This window comes from Pantherophis guttatus, chromosome 1 (assembly GCF_059756535.1).
Source record: "Pantherophis guttatus breed Tessera chromosome 1, ASM5975653v1, whole genome shotgun sequence".
Lineage (NCBI taxonomy): Eukaryota > Metazoa > Chordata > Lepidosauria > Squamata > Colubridae > Pantherophis > Pantherophis guttatus.
Genome location: NC_142063.1, coordinates 285,312,883 through 285,336,617, shown reverse-complemented (window position 1 = coordinate 285,336,617; position 23,735 = coordinate 285,312,883). Strand labels below are relative to the sequence as shown.

At 37.7% G+C, this 23,735-nt stretch overlaps 1 protein-coding gene across 2 annotated transcripts; it reads left to right on the top strand.

The window, feature by feature from the left end:
* Positions 1-1,049: 1,049 nt before the first annotated feature.
* MRPS18A (mitochondrial ribosomal protein S18A) lies at positions 1,050-23,030 on the top strand. 2 transcript variants are annotated; one of them, XM_034428087.3, is made up of 6 exons: positions 1,050-1,190; positions 4,100-4,131; positions 5,980-6,084; positions 12,000-12,123; positions 13,204-13,273; positions 22,674-23,030. In XM_034428087.3, the coding sequence occupies exons 1-6, from the start codon at positions 1,091-1,093 to the stop codon at positions 22,816-22,818; spliced, it is 576 nt and encodes a 191-aa protein (XP_034283978.1). In that variant the 5' UTR covers positions 1,050-1,090; the 3' UTR covers positions 22,819-23,030. The 2 variants fall into 2 exon arrangements, with proteins under 2 accessions (XP_034283978.1, XP_034283979.1); XM_034428088.3 differs by having other exon boundaries at positions 1,065-1,409.
* Positions 23,031-23,735: the final 705 nt, after the last annotated feature.

Here is a 23,735-nt window from a genome sequence, read left to right as displayed (position 1 = left end):
GGAATATAAAATAATGGATAAAGTAGCAAGATAAGATAAAATTTGGTTCATCTTGGGGAAAAATTGATACTAAAGAAATAATTGCAAAAAATTAAATGTTTGAATGACTGTGCTTAAAGGGTTTCGATAGATTAAAAAATTGTGATAAGTGAAGACAAGGAGGCAAAGGCGGATGGTAATATTGATTATATATCAATTATATAATTGGCAGAAATTGGAGTATATATAGTATATAGTAAATATGGAGAAGATGTATGAATTTTGACTCGGTCAATACTCTGTTCAGAAATTATGTATTTTATATTTGCGTGTCTGAAAAAAATAAAAAATATATTTTTTTTTTAAAAAAGCAATCTTTCCAAAGTTGGAAATAGTAATTTCACATACATGTAGGCCTAAGTACTTTGTTTTTTTTGCGGTTTTTGTGATGAATCCCAAGAAAATCTGAGTTCTCCTTTGCCTGTCTAAATATGTTAACTGTGGCTTTTTCCTATCCCTCCTCAAAATTGTGTCCGAGAAAGCAAAATTAGCGGTGTTAAGAATTAAAACCGTTGACGCTTAACAAACAGCAGCATCTCGGTGTTGGAATTTAAGAGCTCGTATTTAAAAAACTACGGAATCCACGCGGAAAAAAGCCACAAAATCCAGGAGGGAAGCGAAATCCGCAGGCGCCCCATCCTTCCTTCCAACGAGGGGAAACAGCGGGATTCTTGAACACGTAAAAACCCGCCAGGCTTAAAGTTGCCAAGGTTGGAGACCCCTGATCCAGGTCATGGTCGTCCCAAAGGTGCTCTTTTTCAAGAGGCAACTGGACTTTCTTTGTTTTTGCTTGAAAACGTTTCGCTTCTCATCCAAGAAGCTGAAGAAGAGCTGAAGAAGCTTCTTGGAGGAGAAGCGAAACACCTTCAAAGAAAAACAAGAAAGTCCAGTTGCCTCTAAGGTTGCGGGGGAGGGGGGAGCTTTAAGGCGAAACACCGGCAGCGCTTTTCTACCCGTGAGAATTCCGAGGGGGCGGAGTCGGAAACCGCCCTGCTCCAATCGGAGGGCAGAACTCTGAAAGCGGAAGAGGAAGCGCCTCAGCACTTTAAAGATGGCGGCTCCCGTGGGGCTACTGTCTCGGTTTACCGCGCTTTTGCCTCGCTTCTTGGGAAGCGGCTGGAGCCGGCCTCCCTTTCGCGGACTCCGGCAGGGTGAGTGCCGATGTTTCCTTTCCCGCACGTAATGCTTCAAAATCAACGTCCGGGGTGCAGCGCTGGCCGAGGACGGGGTGGTTGAGCCATCCGGGTGATGGTGATGATGCCTTGGCAGCCGCTGAAACAAACGTGCTGTTTCTGTGCAGTCTTAGAGCCCGAGGATGGATGTGTCGGTGCACGTACTCGTAATCCCTGAGAATGCACGGCTAATGCAAGGTAGAAAAGCAAGACCACCCTACCAAGGGCACAAATCTGTAAAATTCCTATGCCTGTACAGCTATGGGGCAGTGGTGAAATCCAATTTTTTTTTTACTACCGGTTCTGTGGGTATGGCTTGGTGGGTGTGGTGTGGCTTGGTGAGCGTGGCAGGGGAAGGATACTGCAAAATCCCCATTCCCTCCCCACTCCTGGGGGAGGGATATTGCAAAATCTCCATTCCCACCCCACTATTTGCCGGTTTTCCGAACTACTCAAAATTTCTGCTACTGGTTCTCCAGAACCTGCTGGAGGTTTCACCCCTGCTATGGGGTATCTTCGCCATCTCTTTTCTTCCTTCTCCTCTTCCTCTGGGGTCTGTATGGTCGGAGAATTCCCTCTGTTGAAGCAAATGCACTTGGAAGTACAGGTAGTCCTTGATTTAACGACAGTTCATTTAGTGACCATTCAGCGTTACAACAACACAAAAAAAGTGGCTTATGGCCATTATTCACACTTAAAAACCGTTGCGGCTTCCCGTTGTGGGCAGCCGATCAAAATTCAGATCCTTGGCAATTGACTCATATTTATGACAATTGCAGTGTTCCAAGATCATGGCATCGGCTCTGACAAGCAGAATCAATGGGGAAACCGATTCACTTAACAACCTGTCTTACTTACTTAACAACTGTGGCAAGAAAAGTCGTAAAATGAGGCAAAACTCACTTAACAAATGTTTCACTTAGCAACAGAAATTTTGGGCTCAGTTGTGGTCGTAAATCGAGGACTACCTGTATTGCAAAGTTCAGGTGTAAACATAGATGCAAATAATAGAGACAATGCATTGGATTGACCCTCATGGATGCAGATTGGAGGGGGGGATCAGCACATCTAAGCTGGGGAAAGTTGCCATAGTAAGAATGTGGAATTAGTAGTCTTAAAATAGTATCAAATGTCTTGATCGGTGTTAATTCAGATGTGGTGCTAGAATTCATTGGGTCTATTGAAAGGATCCAAGAGCCTTTCAAGGGTCCAAAAAATCAAAATCATTTGCCAGACAATGTTGAAAAATAATACAATATTAAAACTCTATCAAATAATGTGAGGAGTGTATCAGCAACGTATGCATCAGTGTTAATTTTTAATACGGTAAATAATAAATATAACCCCTACAAACAAAGCTTTTTTGGAATCCTCTATAAATTTTAAAAGTTGGAAGGGATTCAGAGAGAAAAAGGTCAAGAAGCATATCTAGATGTTCAGTTAAAATTCTGATAGATCTTTAGGTTTCCCAATTTTTGTTAAGGATTTTCTTAAGGGGGGGGAGGTTGTTTGATAGTATCATATGTCTGTTTGTGTGTGCATGCGTGCACATGCACACACAGTTAATCCCTGCTTCTCCAGGTTAAGGCTGGAAAAAGACATTTATTGGAACCCAGAAAACTGCTACCATTGAGAGACACACTGGGGTTCATGGTCTGACTCAGCATAAAGATGTGCTGTTCCCATTTTCTTGTCCCACATATTTTCCATTGATTTAATGTAATTTGTTTCTATTAAGCATTTAGGGAGAAATACTAGTGTTCTTTGTGTGCTTTTCCTTTAAATATTATGATGTTGCACTGTACAACTTTAGTTTTTCTGTGTAAGAATGCAGTAGGTCTGTAATCTGTACAGGAATCCTGATATCATTGACTGCTGTAGAGCAGGGGTAGCCAATTAATTTTCCCAAGGGGCCACATGTGAAATTGAGGCAATTTTGGGGAGCCACTGATTCTGCCTCAGTCTCCACTGATGTCCTGCCACCAATGCCCCCCCCCCCATGTCAATGACATGACAGTGTGGGCTGGACAGGGATAGCTAAAGAGCTTGATGTGACTTGCAGGCCATAAAATGCCCAGGTCTGCTCTAAAGGCTGGGGTTTTTTTTAAGCTGCATCTCTCATGTGAGATTTTATTTATTTTCTTTATCTTCCCACTTTTATAGGTGATTAAATAGCCATTTCCAAATTATGTGGCTATTAATGATTGTATTTTCACTATTTGTGAATATGTATCATAAAAAAAATAATAATTTATAGTATGAAAAGTGCTGAACTATTGGGAAGTATTCTCTGAGTTGTTGAAAAAGGATAATTTTTTTGCTGACCCCATAGTCATAGTGATAAGAAGCTTTGACAAGAGACTGTACATTGTGATGACTCTTCCATCACTTGTGTCATAGTCACTTTTTAGCTTGTTTATTTCTCTCAGTTCTTCAGAATATCAAGTTGCTCCACTTAGTAAAGGATAATCTCCACATTCTCCAGAATGGCAAGACGTTTAGAAGATTACATGCTACCTATTATTTTCAGCCTGAAAATACTTGGTAGGCTAATCGGTTCAGGTTATTCTAACATAATTATTGCTGATTATTACTGTATGTATAATGTTTCAGTAATCTGGAAAATAGATTTTTTTCCCTTTTATATAAACTGAATTTGTTTTAATTGCCCTTTCTCCCTGACTGAGGGTTTTGTGGAGTAATATTAGAGAAAATATTTGGATAAATGCTGAGTATTGGATTTCATATTAACTTCCTCAAATATCATTTCCATTCTAATACTGTATTTATTACTAGGTCACAGCAATTATAAAATGCTCTTCATGATCCCAATTTCTTTACTGGATTTAAATATATCTAACATTTTCTTCACATTTTTGTGTTTGCAGTTGTAGAAACTTCTGAAGGGAACACCACAACGGTAAGCGTGCTGTATTTTCTGAATTGCAAATATTAACTTTTATAAACCATCAACTTTCAACTGAAAAATGGAACAGTAACCTTAAATGAATAATCAATATGCATTTAAATCTTGGTATGGTTATGAACAAAGCTTATCTAATTCCTTATATTAACCTTCTGAATATGTTCTCAGAACTTGCTCTTATAATCCCTTGTTACTTCAGTAAAAACCACTGTTTCTTACAGGATAGGGATGTCTACAGGTCTGAATAAAGACTATGGACTTCCAGGACCCTCTTTAAAACTACTGAAACAGTATGGAATTGCTGTTGATTGAATATACTCACAAGAAAAAGAATGCTCTGTGATGTTAAGAATATAATACAGATAAAATTAAATGTGCTTTGCAAATTTTGATTTTGATTTCTCTCCTGGTTTATTAGTGTAATCTGAAAATGTTTTCCTGGATAGTTTGCTTCTTTCTTTGGCATCATAAATGTCAAGTTGAAAAACAAAAAGAACTCTTTTGTGAGAAAAGTGCATTGCCTTCCCATCCAGCACTTAGCATCGTTTTGGGAAAACACTTGTGGTGAAGTCATAGTCATAACACTTTAATTTTCAGGACCTTTCCAAAGTAATCTATGCTTCATATGGAGTTGTATAATGAAGGCTTTTGCTGTCTAAATTGCTATACAATTTTTTGAACCAGGTGACACTAACATTCATCACTGGAAGTTTTTAAGAAGAGACTGAATAGTCACTTGTCTGAAATGGTATAGAGTCTCCTGCTTAAGCAGGGGGCTGGACTAGAAGACGACTTCCAGCTCTATTCTGATAGATTGGTTCATTTGAATATAGTTCTTGTGTACTAATAACCACATTAAATCAAAGGTCAAGTTTTTAGCATCTAAAAAAAATCAGTTCGTTTATTTACCCACTTTATGAATAAGTCATTTCAAGGTGACAGCCTTGTCTATGTAAGTGTGGATTACTAGTCCTACAACTCTATCCCTAGGTTTTTTTTTTTATTAGCAGTACTAAATAGTGTTCAAGACTGGTTTGCTGGCATCAAAAAAAGTCAAGAACAAAATTCAAAGCAGAAGATGAGCTTTATTTATAGAAATACCCTATTGGACCGAAGATAAAATAAATATAAGGGCTTTAGCATTTGGATCTTAAACCCAGCTTCTTCTTTTAAATCTTCCCCAGAAAATGATTAAGTATCTTTTGCAGCAAACAGATTTCCAAGTCAAATACTTTGTGATTATGTCCATGATAATTTGCCACATTTGCAAAGATGTCCTCAGACCTTCTTTTAGAATAGGAATAGGAACCTAGCTGACAGAAAATGCCTTTTGTCAATTAAGCTTTTTGTTAAAATACTTCCTCAAAGAACATGTTATGAATTCCCATAACTTTAGACACTTTAAAGTTAGTGAAGCAGCTTTGGGAAATGTAGGGAAATGTGGGAAAAGAAGCAATTATGAGATAAGTTACATCTTTGAGCATGATTAGGTGGGACTGTGGACCCTATTGCTTTGAGGAGGAGTTATTAGCTAGATAGATAGAATGTGTCCCCTTTCTAAGACAGGATCCTCCTAATAGGATCCTATCCAGTATCTGTTTCTAGTATTTCAGAACAAAGTGGTACTTGCAAACTGCTACTTAAAATTCAAAGTATTTTTTTTTCCTTTTTTCAAGTTCATTCTCTGAAGTGTAAATTGGTAGCAGTTAAGTCTAATTATCCTTTTCTGCAGTTTGATGTATTGATGTTGTATGTGCTGAATAAATTAATGTAGGAAATCAAACAAGTTTTTAAAACTTGGACTGAAAATTTCCCTCATCAGTTTGCTCTTAAATATCTTAGATCGAAGGCAAAATTATAGACAATGTGGAAATCCCAAGCCCTCCAAATCCTTCTGGTAACTGTCCTATTTGTCGCTGGAACTTGAAACACAAGTACGATTATATGGTGAGTTTTTATTCTAATACTTGCTCAAATATAGCTATGCTGACATCCTTCTGCTGAGGATAAAGTATAGTTAAATCCAGTTATTTCTAGATCATTCTCATAATTGTATGCCTGGTATTGTCTAATGAAATAATCAACTGTCTTAGAGGTCAACTCTTCTTTGCACAAAATGTCAGGACTGCCTGAGAAGCAAAATTACATGTGTAGACTTTGTTACTGCTAAATTACATACCAGCAAAACCTAATGCCTAGAACATTGTTTTTAGTTGAAAATAATAATTTACATTCTTAGAGGCATCACACAAAAGGAAAAGAAAATAGAAGAAAAACAAAATTAGCAAGCAAAAATGCCAATTCTTTTGTAATAGTAGTTGGCAGAAATTTTTCAGAGGGAAAGAATTGCAGTAAAGGATATAGTATGTTTATAATGTGTATATGTACTTTGCACAACATTAATATACCTCTAACTGTACTGTGCACACATGTATAAGTGTATATAAGTTAAGTTATGTATAAGTTAAACTCTCTACTGAAGTTTGCTGGCAAAATGATCTCTTTTATAAATCTGATAACATGATATGACAGGAAAAGGTTTTCATCTTCTAGGATGGAAATCTAGGAAATTTATAAAGTTATTTGCATTAACTGACTTCCAGCATCTTAAAACAGAAATCCACCCCAATCTTACCTAGAAAGACCAAGGAATAATAGCTATTTTATTTCTTCTTGGAACATTGTTGAACAATTATGTACGTAGCAGAATTAGAATCTGTACATTGTTGGAACTCCGTTTATTTTCACATTGCTAACCAGCCATGTTGTTGAATGTAATATGACTTGTGCATGTTTTGGATTTCATACTGAACTAACATTCTTGGAACTATAACTTATTTCATGAAATCATTGATTTTGTGACTGATTGCACATTTAAGAAAACAAAGTCCTAATTAGGATTGGAGGTCTACTTCCAGCAATTTCTGGTGAGTGGGCAATAAGGTTTCCAAGATAAATAAAAAAGAAAGTAGTATTATAGGTCTACCCTTCTATCTTCCAGTGAGTAAGTCTTGGATCTAGACAATCTCTTTCCAGCTGTAGTTAAAATTCTCATGAGTAAAATACCATAAACTGTTGAAGACCCATATTAATCATGGATTGGATGAAGAAAAAGAAATTGACACTTAATCCAAACTAGACAGCTGTGTCCCTGGCTGATTAAAAGGCAGTTCAAGGAAAGTTACTAAATAGTTTTAGCAGCATTGTTTAAGGAAGGCTGAATATAAATCTAATTTTTTTTAATCAAATATGCAGTGTCACTTTATTTAGTTTATAATCCATCCCATGATTCTGCAGCCTCAGTATCACAAAAAAGATAACTGGATATTTTGGCAATGCAACTCTTTACACTGCATGGGGAAGCATAGTTTCTGAGCAGCCAAGCATCAAGCTGTCCTGACATCAAGTCTTATTCCAAAAGAGGATAGATTATGCCCATGAAATAGGAGGAAAGAGAATTTGCAGCTATGCTTTTAACTCCACAAAATGTTATATCAGAAATCCTTCATATTTATAATAAATTGTTGGGCTATTGCAACCAACTTTGCAACATTTGTCCCCCACCCAGGTATATTGCACTTAAAAAAATAGCAAACTAGGCGACTGGGATAAAACATCAGACTGCAAAATAAAGTCTGACTGTGAAGCATTATAAATGGTCACATATGCGGACCAATTTTGAAATCCTGAATTTATGCACAGTTATGGGCAGAAAACATTTCTCACAAGACACTCTTTCTCAGATGCACTGTTCACCTAGCATTGAAGATTTGAATACTTTGAAATAAGTATTCCATAGCCATTTATGGTCAGCTTTTTAATGGAACACCTACCTCCTCCTTTGGAGAAGGAGTTGTAATAGTTGTTGAATCATTGGAAAGTGCTTTAATGCAAGGACAAGGAACATGTGATTTTCTGGCTTAATCTAGCCTGCACATGGACAAGGAGAACCGCTTCCCTGGAATCCCTCTCTGATACTATCAGTTACTTTCCCAGCATGCCTCTACTCCAGCTGCTTTCTCCTTCCCCCTTTGGGGAATGTGAGTGAGACCCTGCCCATGGGGCCCTTGAAACAGAGCTTCTGAAAGCAAGACCAAGTGATTTTTTTCCATTCAGAACCTGGTCCTGAACTCCTTCTCTGCTTGATCCTGCAATTAAAAACTCACCAATTCATCTTGGGGTTTTTTTTTCCACGTAACAGCACACCAGGAGGCTTCAGATGATTTGAAAAGTTTGTGGCGTTAAAAAAATTAAAAGAAGTCCATTAAGTTTTGAAGATAAAGGGAATTTTGTTTTTATCACAGTTTTTTAAGTTTAATAATATCCTAGTCACTTAATTATGTTTAGAAGTTTTGTTTTGTTTTTTCAATATGGCTTTGTTTGAAACAGAAGTGATTAAAATTGCCAAAGGAGCGCTACAATAAGCAAGCAGCTCTTGTGCAACCCAAAATAATAGCATGGGATGAGAAGAGTGTGCTGGTTGTATAAACAAATCCCGAAGGTCATTTAGTCAAATTATTAGCACTTGTCAGGAATCCAGGTGGCCTTGGGTATTGGACCTGCCCACAATTGCAGCCAGATTTCTGCTTCCAGAGAATACATTGTTCATGATGGATTTTGTTTACCTAACAGGAGAAATCAAATACTCTTGTCCAGATGAAGGCAAAACTTTTATTTCCTCTTCTCTTGCTTGGAACACGATTAGTCTGACCATGAGTAAATGTCATCTCACTTTGGCAGTGGAGAATGGAGACCGAACTCCAGGCTTTGCTTCTGAGTTCCAAATTAATTCAATCCAAGTTGTTTTCATCAGATCCTACAGATTACAGGGGTGGGAATCTGGGTTCAGCCTCTCCCAGGAGCTGCCCAGTGATTAAAGCAAAGCTGTAGTTGCAGTCTTGGCTGCCCATTAGCACACAGTGTTAATTTCATGGAACATGACGGCAGTGCTAATCTCTTCCAGAATACTTTTTTTCTTTTAACCCTTTTGCATTTGTTTCTCTGTTACCCTAAAACACTGTATCTTTGCACTGCCTTGTAGCATAGATGAACTCTGAACGAGCAATATTACATTGTTCGAATTGGAGTCTGTTTGTGTATTAAAAAATGTAAAAAGATAAAAACTAACAAATTAATATAGAATAAAGATAAGAGGGGGAAAAGAAAAGAAAAGAAAGACAAAGTCAAAAGTGCAAAAGAAAGAAGTATAAAAAAGCAGCTTCTGATTTTCTTTACAGCAGTTCTAAGTATAGATGTGCATTTTACTTACTCATACTCTATGGTTACAACATGGCAGTCTTTTTTTCTGTAAACTGGTTTTTCTAATAATCGAAATCGTAAATCATAAATTCACTTGTTTATGTTTCATAAGAGTTGTTTATGTGTCTATAAGAGTTTCCAGTCAACAATAAATAAATATGGCTTTTCTCTGATCAAATGGGTCAGTTTGACCATCTCAGCAAATTCCATCATCCTCACCATTCATTCCTCCATTGTGGGTAGTGTCTAATCTTTCTATCTTTTGCATATAATAATCTTGCTGCAGTTATCGTGTACAAAAGACTTGAGGCTGCAGCTGAACCCTGGTAAGATGAAATGGCTGTGAGTGTAAGGAGCCTCAGGATCTGTATGTTTATCATCCTTAGTTCTGGATGGGTTTTGCATTACCCCAGACAGACCTGGTACGCAATCTGGGCGTTCTCCTAATATGATCCATGTGTACTATAATTCTGGAATTTCAAATATTAGTTCATCTGAGGCAGAAAAGAGAAATTTAGCATTGCTCAAAGGTTATTTTCAGCTGAGTAAACTAATTTGTCCTGTGAATAGTTTACATTATTAATAATTCTGCTTGTAATTATTCTAAATTCTGGCTGCTTGATTCCAAACTCAGTAATCTTGACAAATAAGTAGGTAATAGATAACATTTCCAAGCAGGTATCTGCTATGTTTGAATTTTATATTTCTTAGATACAGTGTAGAACAGTATAGAGCGACATTTTCATGTTTTTGCTAATGTGTTTTTTTAACTTTAGTATTAGATTACTCCATGACTTGTTGTTTTGTCTTAGTTCTGTATAACTTTGTAACAGTAATTTAGTAACTTTAAATATTCTAGTTATACTTTCACCCAAGAACATCTAGAAATTCTTCTTGTGGCTTGGTTTGCCTTATAATCATTGCCTGAGAACGTTAGTTGAATGCCCTGGAATGCATTCCAAGATAGATTGCAGTGCTGCCTTTCTTCTCTTTCTGAAGAAAAACCCTGAGTAAAATCATATTTTTATTAATTGGGAAAAATTAAAAGTACCTAGAAAATTAGAGCATTGTCAAGTTCTTTTTTTAATCAATTTTATTTCTGTAAAGATAAAACAGAAAAAGAAACAAAATACAAAGATATGTACGTCATTTTTAAAAAGGCAAAACTAAAGGTGTTAACAGAGGGATAGAATCAAGATCACATGAAGTGTTAATATCACTTTATAATGCCTTGTTAAGGCCACACTTGGAATACTGCATCCAGTTTTGGTTGCCACAAAACATCGTAAAAAAGATGTTGAGACTCTAGAAAGAGTGCAGAGAAGAGCAACAAATATGATTAGGAGACCAGAGGCTAAAACATATAAAAAATGGTTGCTGGAATTGGGTATGTTAAGTTTAATGAAAAGAAGGACTAGGGGTGACAAGATAGCAGTGTTCCAATATCTCAGAGGTTGCCACAAAGAAGAGGGAATCCAGCTGTTCTTCAAAGCACCTGAAGACAGGACAAGAAGCAATGGATGGAAACTAATCTAGGAGAGAAGCAACCTAGAACTAAGGAGAAATTTCCTGATGGAACAATTAATCAGTGGAACAACTTGCCTCCAGAAGTTGTAAATGCTCCAACACTGGAAGTTTTTAAGAAGAGATTGGACAACAATTTGTCTGAAGTGATATAGGATTTCCTGCCTAAGCAGGGGGTTGGACTAGAAGACCTCCAAGGTCCCTTCCAATTCTGTTATTCTGTTATAAATTTAAAGGTTACCCTCACACATATGTGTTAGTCATTCCCGACTCTAGGGGGCGGTGCTCATCTCCATTTCAACGCCAAAGAGTCAGTGCTATCCTATTTTTCTACTTGCATTTTTTACGTGCTTTCGACCTGCTAGATTGGCAGTAGTTGGCACAAGTGGTTAAAAAGTAAGTGAAAAAGTAAAATATATATATAGAGAGAGAGAGAGTATAATATGTCATTACAATAGTAAACAATTATAAGTCTACATATAATTATCTAATGCAAATAGGCAAATGTATTCATTTCTAATCCCCTTAGATAATGATCATGCTTTTTTACCTGCTGTATTTTGTATAAATAAGTCATATTTTATTATATTTATCCATACAAAGTACATATGTAAGCAATCCATTCATAAATAGCAAATGTAAGTAGATCTTCAATCCATTGAATAAATTGGCAGTATATTGTGTTTATCTTTCTAATGTTGCAATATCAGTCTTTCAGATGTAAGGGGATGGAGAATCCATATGCAGTTGTCAAATTCTATGCACTTGGCATGCAATTCAAGAGAATGTTGTTAATACAGAAATAATATGTGAAAACTGAAGATTTTGCTCATAACAAAACCCTTACACTTTTGGCTGTTCGTAGCTTCGTGTATCATCCTTTGCATTTTAAAGCACCATTGGGAAATAATTTTAGCATAGGGAGCAGAGCAAAACATCTGGTAGTGATGCACATAATGATTATGCAGAAACATTCAGATGGCTAATTTCATAATGCTTTTCGGAAGCTTTTGCGTCCCCATCCCTTGTGAGCTCAACTGATAATGGTACTTCTGGATTGGTTTGTTTTGCTTCCTTAGGACGTCTTACTGCTAAGTCAGTTCATAAACTCTAAAGGAGGGATGATATCTCGTAAGATCACGGGGCTTTGTAACGAAGAGCATGAAAAGATTTCAGTGTGCGTGCAAATGGCTCACCGAGCAGGTAACTACTTTCAGTTTCCTTGTTTCTCTTTTGTGTGAATAAGAATCAGCTGGAAAAAATGAATCTTAGTTGCTCTAAAACATCGTTCTCAATGATATTTACTAACCCTGCTTTCACTGCTTGCAAACATCCCCGCAGCGGAGCTTCAGTTCTACTGTTTAAGGTTAAACTGTGATAGAACTTTGTAGTCTTTGTGCTGTATGATACATTTAGCAATCTCTAGCAAGATACATCAGCAAATGGATTAATAATATAGAACCTGTGCAAAAGATCCTGTTAATCCTGTTAGCTCCAGTCTTACAAAGAAAACTGAGACAGAGCAGTTCCTTTGTCTTATTCCATTGTGCAAGATATAAGGAGGCAAAATGTTAGGGACTAAAGGTCAGCAACATTTTAGGAATAAAAGCATGGAACTAAAAGCCAGCAACATTTTGGTAATAAATGGAAGCTACAAATCTGATGGACTGTAGCATATATACCAAGATTCTGTCAGAGGTGGGTTTCAGCAGGTTCTGACCAGTTCTGGAGAACCGGTAGCGGACATTTTGAGTAGTTCGGAGAACCAGTAGTAAAAATTCTGACTGGCGCCACCCCCATCTATTCTCTGCCTCCCAAGTCCCAGCTGATTGAGAGGAAATGGGGATTTTGCAGTAACCTTCCCCTGGAGTGGATTGGGATTTGAGATTTTACGGTATCATTCCCCTGGAGTTGGGTGGGAATGGAGATTTTAAAGTATCCTTCCCGTGCCACGCCCACCAAGCCATGCCCACCAACCAAGCCACACCCACAGAACCGGTAGTAAAAAATTTTGAAACCCACCACTGGATTCTGTGTAAAATCAAAGTGCTACAATGTGATCAACCTACTGTCCCATATGATTTTAGACACTTTAAATAATCATTTGCAGCTGATTTTTATGCTTCGAAAATAAAGAAGATAGTAAGATTTCCATTTATTGGAGATGAATGGGTAACTGTATTTGAGTTCGTAACGTAACTTACATACTAGAATTGGATGCGTATTTAGGAAATTGCTTAATTTTTTTCCTTTCTCTCTCCACCCCACCACCCCCATTTTTAGGTTTGCTGCCAGATCATAAACCTAAACTTCCTGAAGGTTTTGTTCGCAAACCTAAGCTAATCCTCAACAGGTCAGGTGCTCTTTGACTACTAAGTGGGTGAGGGAGGGGAAATTTTTAGACTCCTTAGAAGTGGACCGAAAACAACAGTTAAGGTAGTCCTCAACCTATGATCACAATCGAGCCCAAAATTTCCATTACTAAGCAAGACAGTTGTTAAATGAGATTTGCCCCATTCTACAACCTTTCTTGCCACAGTTGTTAAATGAATCACTGCAGTTGTTGAGAGGATCATTCGGTCATTAAACAAATCTGGCTTCCCCCATTGACTTTGCTTGTTGGAAGCCAGGAGAAGAGTGTAAGTGGTAGTCACATGACCCCCCCCCCCCCCCCCCGGACAGTGCAAGTGTCATAAATATATGCCAGTTGCAAGCGTACAAAATTTGATCACGTGACCATGGGAATACCGCCACGGTCATAAGTGTGAAAACCAGTCATAAGTCACTTTTTTCGGTGCCATTGTAACTTCAAATAGTCCCTAAATAAATGGTTGTAAGTTGAGGACTACCTGTATAGTTTAGTTTATTAATTGATTAATCACACAATCAGAAAACAAAAATACATGATCTGGTTCTGGGATTAAAAAGGTAAAAGAAAATACAATGATAAAATGCATATGTAGTCATACAAGAGTCAGGAATCAAATAAATGTATCACCTTTACAGGGAACACCAGTTTGTTCAATGTATCAGGATCTTAGTTCAACTGCGTTAATTATAAACTTAGCAGTTCTGCTTTTACAGTATGTACATTGGAGCACAGAAGAGAATAAGACAACCTGATTCAGATCCCAGTGGGCTGTTCTTTCCAATAGAGATGATAAGTATTTGAGCCTAAAGGGGTGAAGACAACAAATAGATCCATGATCCAGTTTGTGGGATATAACATCCCTCTAATTCAGGGGTGTCAAACTTGCGGCCGGATGCATCATGCGCTGGCCACACCCACCCTCATGCTAGCAAAGACAGAAAGTCGTGATACGTCATGTGATGACGACGTGACATTGCAAGTTTGACACCCGTGCTCCAATTGGAGTAGAAGCCTCTCTAATATATGAGTATCGGAACCCACTGATCTTTTAGTTGATAAACTCTGCTTAGTTGATAAATTTTCCTACATATAATGAATCTTAGTAGTTTTTTGTAAAAAGAGCCATGTATTATACAAACCATCTGGTTCTTTTTTAGTCTTCATGCTTTCATTTTTTCCATCCCCCCCTTTAATTTTCTGTTATCTATTGTCCACTTTTAATCATTTGGCAATTGTGAGCTACATAATAGATAAGCTATTTTATTAGCATCAATGGGTGGCAAAAAGAACACGAAGGTGGCACTTATTCTGTCTCCCCCTTTTTATTTTAGTTTTTTTTTTCTTTGCCTGCACTTCATAGTTTACCTAAATTTACCTAAATCTCTTCCAGTCTTCCAGTCTTTTTTCTCCTCTCCATCCTGCTTTCACACCTAGTTCCTTAATGGGGAAACTTAAACCTCCTGTTGCCTTTTTTTTTTTTTTTTTGCTTTGCTGTCTGTTCAGAGGAGCTAATCCCTTTTTTATGACCTTGATTTTTGTTCCCATGGAAATGTCAAAGCACTTTATGAAGACAGTATTTGCAAGCCATGGTGTTACCAAATGCCAGAGTCACTGTTCTCTAGGAAAAATCAGAAACTTTGAGGTTGCATCCTTGTCCTTTTCCAGGGATGTGGTCATAGCTCAATCCCTTTTCTGTTGATTGTATTCTGTATAAATTTTAGAAGTGCTTCTGTTATTTTTATTTTCTGGGTGGTCTTTATGTTTTTACAGGGATATACCGTATTTTTTTGCACTATAAGATGCACTTTTATCCCCAAAAATAGTGGGTGGAGATTTCTGTATGTCATATAGAGCAAATATTGCGGCGGGGGGGAGGGGAGGTTGGTGTGGCGGCGTTCGCTGTCACCTGTCTCTGCTGCCACCGTTCGCCATCGCCGGAGAACATTGGAGCCTTCTCTGCCGAGCAGCTGATTGGCGATTGGATTGGCCTCCCATAATACCACCAGTCACCGCCTAGAACAGCTGATTGGCAGTATTCTGGGAGGCCAATCCAACCACCAATCAGTTGCTCGGCAGCGAAGGCTCCAGTGTTCCCCGGCGGAGGCAGCAGCTCAGTTCAGTTTACCAGTGGTGGGTGCAACAGTGCAGAGCCCTTATGAGCCACGTGCTGAGGCTACAGTAACGTGCTGAAGCTGACCATGCTGTTTGCTGCAAGGACACTAGCCAGATGAATATCGGATGGATGCTGGGAAGCAGAGGCAAAAAAAAATCTTGTTTTCCTTCTCTAAAGCTAATGTGCAGTGTGTCTTATAGTGCAAAAAATACGATATTTTTAGGAACATGTTTATGTGTATAGACAATATTTGAATACATATTTGTATGTATAGACCCTGTTTAAAAAGTAAAAAAGAAACAGGATACCTACTACTCCCTAGGATTGCTTTTATGAAATCTTCTTTCTGGACTGTCATATGATGATTTATTAACTCTAACATTAACTCCACTGGTCTGAATTCAGCCTACTAGATGAAGGCAGCAGTGATCAATTCCATTCCTTTCCCCATGGAACAGAAATAGAATTTAAGCCAAACAATTTAACAAACTGCTGTAAGAGAGATTTAATTTTGGTAGCTCTTACGTCTGTCTTTCCTTTGCTTTCCCGGTGTAGAGCTCACAGACCTGGAGGGTGGGAAAGGAAGGCAGGCTGGAATAAATTTGGTAACGGGGGACAAAACAAGGAATTGTATTTGAAAGTGACAGAGCATTAATGAAATGCAAAGTTTTTGGAACAGTAAGTAGAACTAGCAGGACAGAGCTGTCTTTGCTGAGGCATTTTTAGGAATGCTTCTCCAACTCATTGGGATTTTGTCTCTGTTGACTGCAGAGAGAAAATGTTTCGTTTTTGGACGATTGCCATATCTCAACCAGGACAAAAAGGTTGTGGATTTGGCTATGTGCCTACCCCCCACCTGTGCCTCCCACATTGATTTCTGGAACAGTCAGCAATGCAGAAAAAGTGGATGCTTTTTAAACATTTCTTTTCATAACTCTGATGAGTTAAGTTGTAACACACTACTCACACTGCCACTTTCTCTATTCAGAACAGCCTCAGAAGAAGCAATGGTCTTCAAGGCACAGGACCCGAGTTTGGAAATTTGTTTCCAACTTTGTTATGAACTTTGTTTAAGTATCTGTCTTTGTGCTTTCTGCTCCCACATGCACAATATACCTTTAAGGTAATTGGAGAGAAAATGCTTAGTTTCTTGACATGGTAAAATTGTGTGAATCAGAGCACTAACATTTCATGGCCTCTCATTTAAAAATAATGGCAAGATGCATTTTACTTTAATTATGTTTAGGAAACATATTGTGGGTGAGGAATAAATTATTCCCAGTATATATTTCTTCTTCCATTTCTTCTTTTTTTAAGTGAGAAAAGCATTGCTGAACTGAAATACCAGTAATGGTTGCAGAAATTAGCGGTCTAAAAATATTACAGAATATGATTGTTATTGTTGTTACTACAGTACCAATTTTGATTTCCCAGCTTTTCTGCAAGATGGCTGGACAGAGTCCTTCCCCCATGTAGGAAGGATAGAGAATTGGCAACTAGACAGGGTCACCCGGACAGACTCATGGCCAAGTAAAGATTTTAATCCAGTTCTCAACGGTAATAGCTGAACACAAAACCCGGTGCCATACTGGCTATTTTCTCTCACCACAAGCTTTCAAAGTGTTGAACATTGCCCTCCCCTGAATAGGATGAAAACAAGAATTTTGTTCTGAAACTTTCCCCGAATTGAAGGACAGGTCAAGCATACAGAGTGCGTGACTTCATGGGAAATTTTGCTTTACGTGTAATAATTAAATCTTTGCCTTAACCTGAAGGCCGTTCTCTGTGCTCATTTCCCCTAGAAATTCTTCTCATTATTCCCATGAGCAAAGAGACAAGTAACCCTTTGAATATCTTGGCTCAGTGCCCTGCCTTGATGAAGGTGTAGAGTTCTGGCTCTCTCCCCTGGTAGCAGATGAGATGATGACTGCATGAAATCTTGTCTCAACACCCCTTGACCCCGGAATCTGAAAAATCACACCACTGAAGTTTGACAGCAAATTGGCTAAATTTCAGATTTTAGCAGGGATTTTCATATTTTTAATATCTGTTCTGGATTTGGGGGGAGAGGGATAATATTTGAAAAAGATTAAATATATCAACTATCATCCAAGGGCCTGAAATTGCCATGCACAATTGGGGACTGCTTTTCAAGATTTAGAGGAACTCAGTGCAGGTAGTCTTCGCTTACCAATTACTATTGATAATTACTAATTAAAGGTAAAAGTAAAGGTTTCCCCTGTCCAGTCATGGTCGAGTCTAGGAGGTATTGCTCGTCTCTGTTTCTTAGCCGAGGGAGACAGCATTGTCTGAAGACACTTCTGTGGTCATGTGGCAGCATGACTATATGCCAAGGCGCACAAAACTCTTACTACCTTCCCACCTAAGTGGTACCTATTTATCTACTTGCATTTGCATGATTTCAAGCTGCTAGGTGGGCAGGAGCTGGGGACACGTAACAGGAGCTCACCCTATTGTGTGGTGCTCGGGTCTCGAACCTGGGCTGTCAGGTTTCCAATTTACAAGCTCGGCATCTTTAACAGCTAAGCTGTTGCGTCCCCAATAATTACTAATTAACAATGGGAATTAACAATAGGAATTGGGAAGAGGAACTCTGTCACAGTTGTAAGGCATATCACATGACAACACTGATGTACAACCGGAGTTCTAGCAATCCCAGTTGCCACTGTTAAGTAGATCCCATGCAGTTGCAGTATCCCTGCAGTGTCGCATGGTCACATGATTGCCATTTGCAACCTCCATATTGCAATCGTGACCACAGAGAGGCTGCAACAGCCACAACAGGAACCCATCATAACTACTATTCATTCAGCGCTGTCATAACTTTGATCAGTTGCTGAACAAGTGGCCGTTAAATGAGAGCTACTTGTATGGGAAGGTAGGTAAATCTGTTATTATTCTTAATGACTCCACAAAATAGGATGAAAAAACAGCCCCAAAAATGGGTTTAGGGTGGGAACGTGATTAGTTTGCCTCCCATGAACCCCCCTCCTCCCATTTTCATTAATTATCACCAAAAGAAAACACCTTATCATCTCCTTCAACCCTTGGAAGGCTCTGAGGAGCCCATTCCTGATGTAAAATATTTCTATTACCTGGTTCTGCCAATTGGCCTTGGGCCCCAATAGGGTGTTCCGTGTTAGAGGTGTTATGAAGAAAATCCCACCTCCACCCATAGGATTCTGGGTTTTTTTTTAACTTACTTAGATTCATTTTAATATTTAATGTTTTGTACCTTGGTTTTTTATGATGTTTGGGAGCCACCCAGAGATGGTGGCATATAAATTTAATAAATAAATAAAATATTGTCCTTCATCAAATCACAACATAAATGCTCATTGAAAGCCTAATCCAGTCCAAGAAAATCCTGGACTCCAGCTGAACATAGGATACACAAAGAGAAAAGGGTTGTGCATCAAAGCAGCACAGCATTCATCCCAGGTTCGGCATTCTCCTGCCTGTTGTTTTTCCAGCCACCCCTATCTCTCTCTGCCAGTGTCCCATATTTACTGTAAAGGAGTTTTTCTGTGCCATCATTACATTATTCTAGGATTAGTTTTGTTTATATGTATGGGCATAGGTATGTGTGTGTAATACACACATACACGTATACCCAATGTGTAATATATCAGTGGTGGGTTGCTTCCAGTTCACACTGGTTCGCAAGAACCAATAGTAAAAATTTGTAGTAGTTCGGAGAACCAGTAATAACATTGGCTGGCCACGCCCCAGAACCGGTCTCCGGCCCGGTCACCACTCGCTTACCCCACCCACCTCATCAGAAGCTTTTTTTTTTTTTACTTTTAAAAGCATTTTTTCTACAACCTCTTTGGCCAAAAAAATGCTTTTAAAAGTAAAAAAAAAAAGCCTCTGATGATCGCGCGGCTCCACTGGGATCGTCAGAGGCTTTTAAAAGCATTTTTTCTATAACCTCTTTGGCCAAAGAGGTTGTAGGGAGGAAAATGCCTTTAAAAGCCTCTGGCGATCCCAGCTGAGTTGCCTGATCGGTAGAGGCTTTTAAAAGTATTTTTTTTCTGCAGCCCCTTAAGGTTGTAGAAAAAATGTTTTAAAAAGTTCTTTAAAAAAAGTTGGCCATGCCCACCCAGCCACATTACCCCGCCCCCCCACCAAGCCACATCCACAGAACCGGTAGTAAAAAAAAATTAGAACCCACCCCTGGTATATATGTATTATGTATATGTACACTTTTGAGAGCAGGCAACAGAATTTCATTTTTAACATGTGCCACTGTGCCCACAGTAAAAAATGACAAAGGTTTATCTATCTATCTAGTTTTTCTTTAAAAAGTAATTTACAAACTTTATCTGTTGTTATCCCAGTTGTATAATTTTTAGATTTTATTATATGTCATATCATCTCCAACATCTGTTTCTCAAAGCTGCAATAAAATTATGTCTAGACTACGTAGAGAAGATCAGCACCTGGTAAATTACATCATAAAAATAATATTGGAACGTCTGTATATGCTGTAATAGGGAAGTTAATCTGATGCCATGCATTACAAATTCATGGTCTTATATGAAAATATAATAAGGAAAGCTTATATAGAGAATACTTCACCTGAAGATAATGAAAGATTTAATGTCTTATTTTTACTTCAAAGGCATAATATGGCTATTGAATATTACATTGGAATCTAAACAGTACTAAGTGAATTGTTCCTCATACAGGTTTTTAAGACATTAATGGCCGGTATAAATAAGACTGTAAGGAAGAGGTCTGGACTTAATCTATATGCTTTAATACTTTGCATTTTATCTATTGCTTTTTGCTTTATTAAGCCTAAGGTAGCATCCAGCATGTTCATCTCTATTCTTATCTGCTCTTCAGATTTCAGTCCAGACTTGACTGCTGTTCTGAAATTTTGCCCATTTTCATAAGCAGGCTTGGTTCAGCTCACTTTCTGCAAGATAGTAGATCAGGTTTTGAAGGGGAAGGGGAAGTTAGATTCTAATTTTAGTAAAGCAGATAGAGACAAACCAAAGTTTATAACTACAGCCTACACAATACAATTTAGAAAGGCCTCCCGGAATTGGCATATATTCCATACTTCACACTGCCATATTAAATATCTATAAAATTAGTTTGTCAGATTATGATGTATTTCAGTGAAGCCTTTTTTCTACTCTTCCTGTAGTTTCTCCATGAAGTTTAAATTAAAAGAAAATTTAGGCTTTGATTTGTCCTGTGTAATGAAATACACTGCTCAAAAAAATAAAGGGAACATAAGCAGAAGACATCCGAGATCCGAATGAATGAAATAGCCTTATTAAATACTTTGTTCATTACATACAGTAGTTTTGTGTTCCCTTTAGTTGTTTGAGCAGTGTATAAACTACTGTATGTAAAGAACAAAGTATTTAATAAGGCTATTTCATTCATTCAGATCTCGGATGTCTTCTGCTTGTGTTCCCTTTATTTTTTTGAGCAGTATATTTTGGTGGGGAATATCTTTCGGTTAATTTCTGGTGACTGCCTGGACCAGTCCCTGCTATTTTCCTTGGCAAGATTTCAGAAGTGGTTTGCCATTGTTTTCTTTCTAGGGCTGGAGAGGATTGACTGGCCCAAGGTTACCCATTGATTTTGGGCCTAAGACAGGACTAGAACTCACAGTCTTCTGGTTCCTAGCCAGATGCCTTAACTGTTCTTCCAGGCTGGCTCCCTAATAAAATCTACTGAGCCATTAAGAATTATTAACTCCAACTGTTTTTTCCAAATGATTCTCAACAGGTTTCTTTTTTTTATATCTAGAATGAAACATGAGTTCATTCATGCTAAATGTATTATGTGAAGTAAAAAAATCAAACTTTACTAATATTTTCAGCATGAAAAATATTATTTCTTCAATTCCTTGATGTCTATTTTTTACATTTCTGAACCTTGTAACTATTGCCATGTGCTTACAACTTAAGCTATTATGTACTTGACAGCTTTATTTCTTTATTTGACAGCACCAGAGAGCAAAACCTTCTTTGGAATCTTTCATTTTGAAAAGTGTTGGAGCAATGGGAACATTTTTATATGTTCAAAACTGCTTCAGGCTACAGGGATTTTATTACCATTTTGCACATCCTAAATGGGCAAAGACGCAAATCAGTTTTACACAGCTCCATCAAAAGCACTTAACATTTCAATGTGTGCATATTATTCCTCACCAGAGAGGCATATGTGCAACTTTATTGATCACTTCCTTGTCTGCACTGTTGCATTTATCAAGAGAGTTTTGTTAAACTGAATTGAAAATTCTGCAAGTGGGGGGGAACCCTTGAGAGCAAAATGCTGTGATGATTCTAAATATTTCTGGTTAATCTTGTCTTCTGAAGCTAGTGGATACAGTATAACCAATCCACTTTCCTTAGCTCCTTGGTTTATGTTAGGAGTTCTCATAGGAAAAATGTGATTGAATCCTATTTAGCAAGCAACTTGACTCATTCCTTTATTTTATTTTCTCTTATTTATTTAGTTTCTATTATGTTTTAATTTTTCTTTTTTCTTTCTATATATATTTTTATATTACAAACAATAAAAATCATTTTAAAAAAGAACTTCACTGCACTTTATCAGAATGTGTGAAAAAGAATGGTCCTGCCAATTCTTATTCTCCTGTATTAAGAAAACTTAACCAAGTTTTTTAACAAAATAGACATTAATTCCTTTGGCAATTCAAATCCTTCTCAACATAGTAGAACTGCCTTGCGCCTGTCTTGTGAACACAACAAAGATTCACCAGATAATTTGCTATCGTTTCAAAAGGATGAAATAGAAATTATAAGATTGAAGTTGGCCAGTGCATTGCAATAACCTGATACCCAGATGTAGCCAGTTAGAATTGGACCTTGCTGAAGGACCAGTATGTGCCTGGTTTTATTTTGAAATAATGAAATGGTGGAAAGAATGAATGAGAAGTTAACAGCCATTGATTGAATTTCAGAACAATACCTAATAGGAAAGTAAAACAGAACAGAGTTTCTTATTTCTCGCCTGATTCCTAAAGCAGCACGAGGCAGGAGCATTTTAATTAATGATTCCTGCTATTGTAACTGAAGACATACAGCCCACAATTAAGATGTTTAGATCATTTCACAGAGGCACATGGGTCCCTAGCTGCCATTTCTGTGCTGATAAAAAATAAAATGAGGATGGCATTTATAAGTATTTATTGCATTTTAAGCATGTTTTGTGATTGCCAGTTTTATTCATGGCATGGTTTTCTGCTTCTCTTCACAGGTACTATACCAGATATCCTATTGACTCTGTGAGACCCATTTACAATAAGGGGAGAAAATGGTGCAAAGTTCCTATGCCTATATCTCATCCAATACTTAAAGATAATATTACTTATGGATCAAAGCCCCTTCGTTTTAACCACTGAAGGAGAGTGCAGCTTGAGTTGACAGTAGATGACGATCATTCAAATCCTGTGTGCATCATAGATGTTTTGTAGAGTCTGGAAGAAACAAAATGGTTGCAGTTGGTGATGTTGTTTTGCTGGAGCCTGGGAAGACTAGTTGAACAACCAAATTGTCATCTCTATGGAGGCATATCACATTTTTGTGTATATTCCAATTAAACTCTTGTGATGAATTTTTTGTCATGAGCTTTTTTCAGTTATTTCAATAGCCTGTATGATTTGCATCCTATACTACCCTAAACGAATTGCTGAAGAATACAATCATATAATGTAAGATTTGGAAGAGTTCTTTTATAAAAATCATACAGTCCAGATCCCTGCCCAGTACAAGAATCACCAGTGCTAAAATACCTCCAGAAAACGTCCACTATCTCCTTAAGTAGTCTATTGTTGAATAGCATAACATTACATTTTCCTGTCCAATCACAGTCTGCTTCCTTGTAATTTAAGTAATTTTTTTTCATCTAAGATTTTCCTTCCTTACAGACCCTTTATTATCTGATTACTGTCCTCTGGACACATACTACTTTGTCATTCCTAAAATACACATCAAAAATTGGGTGCAATATCCTCAGTGTGGTCTGACAAATCTATTTTGACTCTCCATACTTTTGTGGATGGAGCTAAGGATTGCATTTGGGTTTTTTTTGGTAACTATTCTGCAGGATTCCCAGATTCTTTTTGCATATAGTCCTGCCCCGTATGATTTTCTACCCCCAACTCTATGTTCAGATCTTTGATTTGTTGTGTGTGCATGCACTATTGTAAACATCTATAGAGATTCTCAGTTATCCAGGTTGTCCCAAAGGTGCTTTTTCAAAAAGCATCTGGACTTTGTTTTTCCTTGAAGACATTTCACTTCTCATCCAAGAAGCGTC